The sequence below is a fragment of the Entelurus aequoreus genome, linkage group LG27 (genome assembly GCF_033978785.1).
Source record: "Entelurus aequoreus isolate RoL-2023_Sb linkage group LG27, RoL_Eaeq_v1.1, whole genome shotgun sequence".
In the NCBI taxonomy this organism is placed as follows: domain Eukaryota; kingdom Metazoa; phylum Chordata; class Actinopteri; order Syngnathiformes; family Syngnathidae; genus Entelurus; species Entelurus aequoreus.
The window spans coordinates 32,138,336-32,150,626 of record NC_084757.1 but is presented as its reverse complement, the minus strand read 5'-3'; the positions used below and the strand labels follow the sequence as shown (position 1 = coordinate 32,150,626).

Here is a 12,291-nt window from a genome sequence, read left to right as displayed (position 1 = left end):
GATCGGGACAACCCTAATACCCTGGTCTATATCAAACTTTGATCCATCCGTCGATTATAAGATTTTGGTAAGGTTTTTTGTTTTATGCTCTTTTTGTCAAAGAAAAGTTAAGATTTTTTTTCTTTTTTGCAAACACACATTCAAATATATAAATAATTTCCCCAACAATTATGTCAGAAAAATTGTATGTAAATTATCATAAAACTTTCCGTTCTCTGAGTTCCCAGTGAACAGACGAAAGCTGTCTTTGTTGTACCAAGCCAAAGGATTGTAAAATTCCATTGTGTACGATGGAAGGAGATGGGAGGGGTTATCTATTGTGGTCCAAGACTTGCCCAAGCTCGATCCAGGACCAGTCCAAGCCCGAGGCATCTTTTTCTTTTGTGTTAATGTGACCAAAAACAATGGCTGTTTACATACCCCCCATTCCTTTAGAAACAGCTGTTGTTGTGTAAACAGGGAATATCCAAATAAAAGAGGAGACGTGAACCTTTTTTCGTTAGCGCGTGGGTGACACTGTAAGAGGTTACAGGTCGACACGTTTCTCCTCAAATTGAGCAAAACTGAATCCTGTCTCGGTTTATTTCCTTGCTTCTTGTCTGTTTTAATAGATGTCATCGATGTTTAAACCTGACAAATTATTTCAAAGTGGAATATTTGATGTGAAGCAATTGGACCTTCAATAGGTGAATAATTCATAACAACATTGTCATTGCTCAAAAATAATAATGAATCAAAATCATTTTTAAAGATTAAAAGCTGTCTGTTATTAGAGTCAACTTTGCCCCTTTTTCTCGTTACATTTGACCTGTTTGCTCTTTTATTCCACTTAGTTTTTTTGATTGGTATTTTTAGATTGTGCCGCTAATACTTTAGACACCTGTGGAATAAATGTCCTATCTGCTGCAGTAGATGCTATCCGACATTTTGGCCAGCTCTACACACTGTTAGCAGGCAGACATGCGTGCAGCCAGCTGACATAAAACCACAGAAAAAAGAAAAACTTTAGTCGTACCTGTGTTGGGAGTCTTGATGAGGTCCATGATGACGGAGTCGGCTCCTTTGGTGTAGACGGTGATCTGGTCCGTCAGAGGGTGTTTGACCACCACGGACATTCGCTTCCTGGTGGAGTCGAAGCCTAAAGTGTGCAGCAGCTCAAAGTTCAGCTTCCCCAGGTGGGGCAGGTCTACGGTGACCTGGTCCGGGAGGCGTCCGACCAGGGAGCACTTGTAGGCCCTGGCGGCGTAAACCAGCGCCGCCTCGTCCGGCGACTCGGCCTCGTAACGAAGGTCCGTGCTCGGGGGCTTCTCGTTGTAAGAGGGCAGTACGGCACTTAAGGCGCTCTGCAGGCCCCCGTGAACCGCCGCCGCCGCCACCTCCTCCTCCAACTTGGTGAGGGTGCTCTCGGCCGAGGGGGAGGAAAGCGCGCTGGAACATCCTTTGTTGGACGAGCGGTTGAGGCTTGAAGAGCTGCTGCTGTTGGAGCCCGAGGTCAGACGGCTCGGCGTGAAGCGTTTGATGAAGTCTTCGATGGTCTTGACCGGGGACTTGAGCTCGAACCTCACACGGACCTGACGGACACACAAGGATGGGATGGAGAATCAATAGGCCATCAAAAGTCATCTCAGAAAACTCTTATTTCTTTATACAAGAAACAAACTCTCTGGCTCTCAGCGAAGGCAAACGCCTTCCTCCCCTCTCCCTAATCGCTCCTACTTCTGCTTCTTTGTCTCGTCTTAACTTTCTCTGAGTCTCTTTTTGCCATCAAAAGTCATCTCAGAAAACACTATTTCTTTATACAAGAAACAAACTCTGGCTCTCAGCGAAGGCAAACGCCTTCCTCCCCTCTCCCTAATCGCTCCTACTTTTGCTTCTTTGTCTCGTCTTAACTTTCTCAGAGTCTCTTTTTGCCATAATAAGTCATCTCAGAAAACTCTATATTTGTTTATGCAAGAAACAAACTCTCTGGCTCTCAGCGAAGGCAAACACCTTCCTCCCCTCTCCCTAATCGCTCCTATTCCTGCTTCTTTGTCTCGTCTTAACTTTCTCGGAGTCTCTTTTTGCACTGCTCTGCTAAATCTAAACAATAGAATTGATCAACCGCCCTCTCAACGAAATTGACAAGACCTTCTCAACGAAAAGCTTGGGTTCAGGGGAAACTGCCCATCCTGACAGAACGTTTGGACTCTTGGGAGAAGAAGTGGAGGGTTATGTGCCTGGCGATTCATTTAGTCGAGGACGTTGACCTACTCGGGACCATGATAACAGGGTATCTGCTGATTGGAGCACGTGTTGCCCTGGTGTATCGACAAATTTGGAAGAGACTGTCCGGACAGAGCTGTGGGCGCTCAGACTTTGTGGTTTCTGAAATAAATCGCAAACTGGACAACCTCTCGGAGGAGCTTTCCGCTCTGCAAGGCGAAATTATGAACAACTAGGGCAGTTGCAAGTTTGTTTGTTTGAGTTCGTATGTGTTTATTGTCGCCCAAGGTTTTTCTGGTCTGAAAGTGAGCACCCCCTCCTCTATAGGAGTTTAGTTTGGGAGTTGTTTATTTCTACTCGTCCTACCCCCATGTTTAGCTTTCCTTCCTCTTTACGGGTACTCATCAGTCTTCCTGTTCTTTCTACCCTGTATACCAGAGGTGTTAAACGTACGGCCCGAGGGCCGGATCAGGCTCCGGAAAGGGTTTTAGCCGGCCTGCGGGATGAGTTTGCCAAGTATAAAAATGTACCTGAAATTTTTGAATGAAAGAAACTGCTGTTCTAAATGTGTCCTCTAGGTGTCACAATAGCAATTCTTTGTATATTTGTAGATGATGCTACACATGTACAAAATAAACCACAAGATGTTAGTACATCAGTTGAGGAAAATAATCAAACTACATAAATAACATCCTGTAATTTGATTGTGATATAATTTTTTTAATCTTGAAAGATTGAAAATCAACACCAATGAGTTGACTGATGAACATTATTACATAATTTATTCAGAAAATATAAATAACGACAAATAAATTATTAACCGCAACATGTAAGTGTAAAAAAACCCAACAACATTATGATTTGTACATTTTCAGAATATGCTTGTTCTATTTTTAACAAAGAAAACAATCTGAAGTTGAATTTATTTTTAAGTTATCGTGCCGTGAGTTTACCAGTCCGGCCCACTTATGAGTCGGTTTTTCTCTGTGGAACCCAATCTAAAATGAGTTTGACACCGCTGCTGTAGACCGTATATTGTACATTCCCATCTTTGACGGGTGTGTACTGAAAACTAATTTCGTTGCACTTTTTAAGTGAAATGGCAATAAAGTTTGATTCTCTTCTATTCGAAGATGCTTCTAACGATTATTTGCAACGGGTTCAGATGTTAAAGCGACAGAACCAACTAGCTGCTGCCATCTTGTGGAAGTCATAAATATCAACTTCCTCGTGTAGTTTTAGATTATTATTTTCTGTCAAGGTGCTAATTAGAGGACGCGGCTGTTGATGGCTTCTTCCTACTCCCTTTCCGACAAGTTGGATGGTGAATTTGTAAACAAGAGCCTTATTCCAATGTAACCTTGTGTGCATGTTCCAAATAAACTGAACCTAAAAAACTCAAACTAAAATTAATTAAACTAGAGGGTGCCTAATGCAGTGTTTTCAACCTTTTTTGAGCCAAGGCACATTTTTTGCGTTGAAAAAATGCGGAGGCACACCATCAGCATAAATCATTAAAAAACAAAATTAAGTTGACAGTAAAAAGTAGTTGTTGCCATTGTTGGATATGACTTTAAAGCATAACCAAGCATGCATCACTATAGCTCTTGTCTCAAAGTAGGTGCACTGTCACCACCTGTCACATCACACCGTGACTTATTTGGACTTTTTTGCTGTTTTCCTGTGTGTAGTGTTTTAGTTCTTGTCTAGCGCTCCTATTTTGGTGTTTTTTCCTCTTTTTTGGTATTTTCCTGTAGCAGTTTCATGTCTTCCTTTGAGCGATATTTCCCGCATCTACTTTGTTTTTATCCTTCTTCGTGGGGACATTGTTGATCGTCATTGTCATGTTCGGATGTACAGTACATTGTGGACGCCATCTTTGCTCCACAGTAAGTCTTTGCTGTCGTCCAGCATTCCGTTTTTGTTTACTTTGTAGCCAGTTCAGTTTTAGTTTCGCTCTGCACAGCCTTCCCTAAGCTTCAATGCCTTTTTCTTAGGGGCACTCACCTTTTGTTTATTTTTGGTTTAAGCATTAGATACCGGTTTACCTGCACACTGCCACCTACTGATATGGAAGAGTATTACACGGTTACTCTGCCGAGCTCTAGACAGCACCGACACTCAACAACAACACATCATTTGCAGACTATAATTACCGGTACTGGTTTGCAAAAAGTATTTTTTACCCCAAATAGGTGAAATTAGATCATCTCCCACGGCACACCAGACTGTATCTCACGGCACACTAGTGTGCCGCGGCACATGACTCTACGGTTAATAGAACAGCAGTGTTATTTTGCAATAAAAGGTCATAAGAGATAGCATTTTCGACTATGTTGATATCTCAAAGATGATTACAATTGAATTAATAATTCAAAATTATTTAAAAAAACAATACAAAATCTCTCTTCCCTCTGCTTAAAAGACCTAACCTCGACTCTGACCTCTTTTTGAACTACTGACCGGTGGCGCACCTCTTGTTTATCTCTAAAATCTTCAAAAAAAATCCCTCCAAAATAATCTCCCTTATTTTGAGGAGGGTATCATTAGAAGAACTCTCATGACTTGTTCATGGGACAAAACAGACATAATGTCTATGCCACCCGCTTCCTGTGAAACTCATTAAAAAGCTGTTTGCAATATTAGGACGATCAGTGTTAAATATTATTGACGTGTCACTTTCTTAAAGTACTGTTCCCATAGCAATTAAAAACTGTGGTTATTCATCCTGTGCTTAAAAAACCTAACCTCGACTCTGACCTCTTTCTGAACTACTGCACCTCTCGTTTATCTCTAAAATCCTCAAAAGAAATGGTTGCACCGCAGCTTAATGAATACTTTGCGTCTAACAATCTTTTTTCACCTTTTCAGTCGGGTTTCAGGGCAAATCATTCTACTGAGACGGCCCTCGCAAAAGTGACTTAATGATTTATCATCAAATCACATATCCGTACGTCAGACCTTCGTTTTCTTGGTTTAGCTCCTATCTCGGTGAAAGGACGCCAAAAGACACACCCAAACCTCAAAAACAACCGCAGGAGAGGTATGCTGCAAGTACAGAGGGAAAAACGTGGAAGTTGGCCAGGCTGAACGGTTGCCAAACCTGAGGGATATCAGTAGGGATGATGTTTGATAAGAAATTATCGAGTTCGAGCCCATTATCGAATCCTCTTATCGAACCGATTCCTTATCGATTCTCTTATCGAATCCAGATAGGTTGTTGTATATGGAAAAAGGTTGTTGTATATGGAAAAAAACACAATATTTGGTTTAACAAAAGCTCACTTTTATTTTATAAGAAAAAAATAAAATAAAATAAATAAAAAAATATTGACTGTTACCCCCCTAAAAAAAATATATATATATATTGACTGTTGTTACCCAAAGTATATTAAGTGGGATTTTTCAGAAAAACAAATATATACAGCAACACAAAAAAAACCTGTCTCTGTGATCACTATAGGTGTATAAATAATAATAGTGTTAAATAAAATCAGTTCCTTGGGCACAAAACTGAAAATAATACAGCTCTCCAAAAAGTGCACTTCTGCTGCTATTGGAACATACTAACTAAACACACAGGCAGACAGCTAACAAACAATCCAAGACGTCTAATAAAGTTCCAAAGCAGATTAATCAATTTAGGTTCTTTATTGTTGTTGATCTTGCTTTGTCTTTTCCTATCTTTACTTTTGTCTTGCACTGGACTGTTAATTATTTTTTTTAAACTGAAATACACACAATGACAAATGTATAAGCTATGTGAATCAATTAACATACTCAAATGTAATACACAATATGTAAATATTAGCTTCACACAAATATACAGTAGTATCATCAAACAAATACTTCTGAGTGTTGAAACTATTTCCATGGTGGAAATACACGACTGGCAGCCATTTTAAGTCCTCAAAACATCCATTGAAACAGTGCACAAAAATCGTTTTTCAATAAACATCTTACTATCAAATTTAACCACTTTCCACCTTAACATTGAGTTACATAAACAAGTTAAACAGTTTACTTACAGACTTATCTGTTCCAAGGCTTGTAAGAGCTAACTCAACTTGTCTACTTCTCAACTGTCTCATGAACTGGACTAACATCGTCAACCCGGAAGTGCCCAAACTATTGACGCATAGTATTTTCATATCGCCACAAGGTTTCAGTAAGAGTCTACAATCAAATGGGCATAACATTGCCCATTTGGGATTCGAATAAAGAACTAACTCTTTTTCTTTACTATAGTGGCCTCGATAACGGGAACTGGTTCTCAAAAAGGGATTCGAGTCCATGGAATCGGTTATTTTCTTATCGAACAACCGGGAGAATCGGTTTCGAACATCATCCCTAGATGTCAGTCTTTAAAGACGTAAGCAGAGTTTTTAGACAAAAGATGGAGGAATGAACATGTAATTTAAAAAAATATATTTTTCTTAATTTTTGTTAAGGCGTAAAAATTGGGCGCCCTAAAATACTGTAAAATTGTACGTCTTAATTCTTTAAAGACGGAGATCCCTAGGAATGGGTACCTTTCACATTTGAATCGACACAGTACCAATTCCCGGTACCTGGGAATCCATATCAGTACTCAACCAACTGTACCATATTTTGGTACTTTTGTGTGTTTATGTAGTAGCAAATAAATGTTTTAATAATATATGTGCAAGTCTGCATTCATTTCAATTAGTGTTGCTGCAGTCAGGAAGTAGTCTTTGCCATTAAGTTGAATGTGTGCCTGCCTGGTCGTTTGTTGGGTCCTACAAAGTGTTTATACTAGTGCTGTGTAATGGTGACATTTTTTTATTCATATTAATCACACTTTTGAATTTGGTTTAATCATTACTAATCACAGGTTAATACTGGCTTGCAGAATTTAAATTCACTTTTAAAAAAGCCTAATGTTTGGACAAAATGTCTAACATGAGCATTTTTTAAAATGTTTTACTTATATGCTGGTCATTTATTTGCTCGAAACCTGGTAACAGTATTATCTAAAGTCCCGTCTGGGTGTCTTTTGAAGGGAAATTTTGCGGAATGTTCGACCAAAATAATTTGCGCTCTTTCGCGCCGCCCTAGTGGCTCCCCGAAGCTTTTTCAAAAATGTATGAAAATGGAAAAAGGAGGAAAAATATATGTTTTTGTTTGAATATGATTTGTGTAGGAGGACAAAGATGACACCAACCTCCCTAATTGTTAGAAAGTCCACTGTTTAATATGTTCTTGTTTATGCTTCCCTGATGACAGTATGTGGCGAGCGCCGTTTTGTCCTACTAATTTCGGCAGTCCTTGAACTCACCATAGTTGTGTGGACTGTGGCGCAACAGCATGATTACGTGTACAACTGTCTCCGACGCTGCCACTGAAAGACATGTTATATGCCACGCCTTCTTTGTCTCATTTTGTCCACCAAATGTTTTAGGCTGTGTGTGAATGCACAAAGGTGAGCTTTGTTGATGTTATTGACTTGTGTGGAGTGATAATCAGGCATATTTGGTCAGTGCTTGACAGCAAGCTACCATGCTAACGTGCTATTTATGCTAGCTACTGTATATGTACATATTGCATCATTATGCCTCGTTTGTAGGTATATTTGAGCTCATTTAATTTCCTTAACTTATGTCTTCTGTGTATTTAATTTATATTTGCATGTGTCATGACACATTATCTGTATGTAACATTGGCTGCATTTCTGATAGTTTTTTGCGCGCCATGTTGTTCCAGACCACAGCAAACATTAACATTTTGTTCCAGACCATAGCAAACGTTACCATTTTGTTCCAGACCACAGCAAATGTTACCCAACTTGCAAAGATTGTAATAAAACCATCAGAAGAATACGGCCTGCCGTTTCCTTTAACTGGGACACACACATCTATACCTTTGGTCATTCTAAGCCAGTCATTTCCAGGAGTTATCTCACCCTCTTACTTACTAATGTTTTCCAATGTTGTAAACATGTGTAGAATATTACATTTCAACATTTCTGTCAACAAAGATTTGCGTCAGCCTGCGACACATAGTTATTTTGATAGTAGGCTAATATAGCTAATACAGACACTTATATAATGTGTTGTCTTCATTATAACACTTATATAAGACTTTTAAAGTCATTTTGATAGTAGGCTAATATAGACACTTACATCATGTGTTGTCTTCATTATAACACTTATATAAGACTTTTAAAGTCATTTTGATAGTAGGCTAATATAACTAATATAGACACTTACATCATGTGTTGCCTTCATTATAACACTTATATATGACTTTTAAAGTAATTTTGATAGTAGGCTAATATAGACACTTACATCATGTGTTGCCTTCATTAGAACACTCATAAGACTTCTAAAGTAATTTTGATAGTAGGCTAATATAACTAATATAGACACATCATATGTGGCCTTCATTATAACACTTATATACAACTTTTCAAGTCATTTTGATAGGAGGCTAATATAGACACATCATGTGTTGTCTTCATTAGAACACTTATATAAGACTTTTAAAGTAATTTTGATAGGAGGCTAATATAGACACATCATGTGTTGTCTTCATTAGAACACTTATATAAGACTTTTAAAGTAATTTTGATAGTAGGCTAATATAACTAATATCGCCACTTACATCATATGTTGCCTTCATTGTAACACTTATATACAACTTTTAAAGGCCTACTGAAATGACATTTTTTTATTTAAACGGGGATAGCAGATCCATTCTATGTGTCATACTTGATCATTTCGCGATATTGCCATATTTTTGCTGAAAGGATTTAGTATAGAACAACGACGATAAAGGTCGCAACTTTTGGTCTCTAATAAAAAAAAGCCTTGCTCCTACCGGAAGTAGCGTGACGTAGTCAGTTGTTCGCATCCTCATATTTTCCTATTGTTTTCAACGCAGCTAGAGTGATTCGGACTGAGAAAGCGACAATTACCCCATTAATTTGAGCGAGGATGAAAGATTCGTGGATGAGGAACGTGAGAGTGAAGGACTAGATGCAGTGCAAGACATATCTTTTTTCGCTCTGACCGTAACTTAGGTACAAGCTGGCTCATTGGATTCCACACTCTCTCCTTTTTCTATTGTGGATCACGGATTTGTATTTTAAACCACCTCGGATACTATATCCTCTTGAAAATGAGAGTCGAGAACGCGAAATGGACATTCACAGTGACTTTTATCTCCACGACAATACATCGGCGAAGCTCTTTAGCTACTGAGCTAACGTGATAGCATCTGGCTCAAATGCAGATAGAAACAAAATAAATAAATCCCTGACTGGAAGGATAGACATAAGATCAACAATACTATTAAACCATGGACATGTAACTACACGGTTAATAATTCTCAGCCTGGCAAAGCTTAACAATGCCGTTGCTAACGACGCTGAAGCTAACTTAGCAACCAGACCTCACAGAGCTATGATAAAAACATTAGCTATCCACCTACGCCAGCCAGCCCTCATCTGCTCATCAACACCCGTGCTCACCTGCGTTCCAGCGATCGACGGCGCGACGAAGGACTTCACCCGATCACAGATGCGGTTGGCGGCTAGCGTTGGCTAGCGCGTCTGCTATCCAAGTAAGTCCTCCTTGTTGTGTTGCTACAGCCAGCCGCTAATACACCGATCCCACCTACAACTTTCTTCTTTGCAGTCTCCATTGTTCATGAAACAAATTGCAAAAGATTCACCAACACAGATGTCCAGAATACTGTGGAATTATGAAATGAAAACAGAGCTTTTTGTATTGGATCCAATGGGCTACCGATACTCCTGTTTCACTGGCTACGTCACGCGCATACGTCATCATCCAAAGGTGTTTTCAACCGGAAGTTTAGCGGGAAATTTAAAATTGCACTTTATATTGCCATGTGTTGCAATGTTAAGATTTCATCATTGATATATAAACTATCAGACTGCGTGGTCGGTAGTAGTGGCTTTCAGTAGGCCTTTAAAATAATTTTGATAGTAGGCCAATATAGACACTTACATCATGTGTTGTCTTCATTATAACACTTATATAAGACTTCTAAAGTAATTTTGATAGTAGGCTAATATAGACACTTACATCATTTGTTGCCTTCATTATAACACTTATATACAACTTTTAAAGTCATTTTCATAGTAGGCTCATATAGACACTTACATCATGTGTTGTATTCATTATAACACTTATATAAGACTTTTAAAGTCATTTTGATAGTAGGCAGGCATTAAATATAGACAGTTACATCATGTGTTGTCTTCATTATAACACTTACTGTATATAAGACTTCTAAAGTAATTTTGATAGTAGGCTAATATAACTAATATAGACACTTACATCATATGTTGCCTTCATTATAACACTTATATAATACTTTTAAAGTCATTTTGATAGTAGGCTAATATAACTAATATAGACACATCATGTGTTGCCTTCATTATAACACTTATGTACAACTTTTAAAGTCATTTTGATAGTAGGCTAATATAGACACTTACGTCATGTGTTGTCTTCATTATAACACTTATTTAAGACTTTTAAAGTCATTTTGATAGTAGGCTAATATAGCTAATATAGACACTTATATCATTGTCATAATGAAGGCAACACATGATGTAAGTGTCTATATTAGCCTACTATCAAAATGACTTTAGAAGTCTTATATAATTGTTGTAATGAAGACAACAAGTCATTTTGATAGTAGGCTAATATAGATAATATAGACACTTATGTCATTATAACACTTAGATAAGGTGTTTCATTTTTTCTGCGTCTCCAGACAGATTATTTTCTAGTATTTCTGCTCCAATATGGCTCTTTCAACATTTTGTCATGCCAACCCCTGCCCTAGGTCGACCTGGGAGTAAGTATTTAGATCATTTATTCGGCTTAAAACCTCCTTTCTCAGGAGGTAAGGCAACCTTGCGTCGTACAATAGTGGAGCCAAGTGACTCACCGTGTGGCCTCCTGGCATGGAGCATTATCACGCTCGCACATCTCAAACGTTATAAATCAGTCACTGAGCCTCAAGGGCAGCCTGGCAAAACAATAACAACAGAAGCAAACAAAAGTCTGCCGCTTTTATTTCCTCCGCGGCGGAATAGCGAGACGCCGAGCGTGCTCAGGAAGAACAAGTGTGCACTTTTGCATGATTAGCACACGGTAAGAAAGTTGGCCCTTTTTCCACTCTTCCAACAGATGTGCACGCCAAAGCAACAGGTGGAGTCCGTGGGAAGGCCGAAGAAAGTCATTTCAGGAAAAGGCACTATAAAAAGGTGTGGAGGGGGGCGTGGCCTGCGGGCCTGCAGCAGGAACGGGGTGTGCCAGGACCGGCCTCAAAGTCAGCGACAGGTGCGTAGATGGCCCAGGTGGGCATCATTATCTAATCACCTGTCGCTGACTTCGTGACCGGTCCTGGCACACCCTGTTGCGCTGCAGGCCCGCGGGCCACGCCCCCCTCCACAAAAGGAAATAGGAAAGCACGTCCCGATCTTGACTGCACAGTAAAGCGGTAACGTTGAGACGTCACACTGATGGAAACCAAGTGGCTTTTGTTTTAGAAACAGGAGTTCAGAACACCCAGAGAGCAACTAACTGAATAATGTCCACCAATGTATTTATTTTTACTGAATTTTTTGACCAACTGTCATCAAAAATTTAAGATTTTCAAAATGTAGACGAGTAAAACACATCTTTGGTTTGTGTGTCAGTAAATACAACATCCTTTTACGGTTTATCTTGAAGGGGAAGTGAACCTTTTGCCTGTCACAGTCCTGATGTTGTTGTCTTTTTTTTATGCATTCTAAATGGTAAAATATGGCTAACAATGCAGCTAAGTTCCCTGTTCCGTCATTCAATTAGATAACACGACAGAGGTGGACGGACTTGAAGACAACAGAAAAGATAACTTTGTGTAAACATGTTGACGAATAGGAGATTATTAAACAAGTAGAGACGAGCAGGCAGCAGCTCACACATTCTCATACTTTCTGTAACATCCAGGAAGAAAGGACGTCAGCCAGCTTGAAAAACGTTTCATCGTAAATTCCAGACTAAGACGCTACTTTTTTCCTAGATTTTGAACCTGGTCCAGTTAATT

The 12,291-nt window shown here is 39.2% G+C and overlaps 1 protein-coding gene across 1 annotated transcript in view; it reads right to left on the bottom strand.

The window, feature by feature from the left end:
• The window catches only part of atp10a (ATPase phospholipid transporting 10A), a 142,890-nt gene that overhangs the window by 74,197 nt on the left and 56,402 nt on the right, over nucleotides 1-12,291 (bottom strand). Inside the window, exon 10 of the mRNA XM_062039313.1 lies at nucleotides 1,016-1,571. Within this exon, the coding sequence (XP_061895297.1) occupies nucleotides 1,016-1,571 (556 nt within the window). The remainder of the gene's footprint in view (nucleotides 1-1,015; nucleotides 1,572-12,291) is intronic.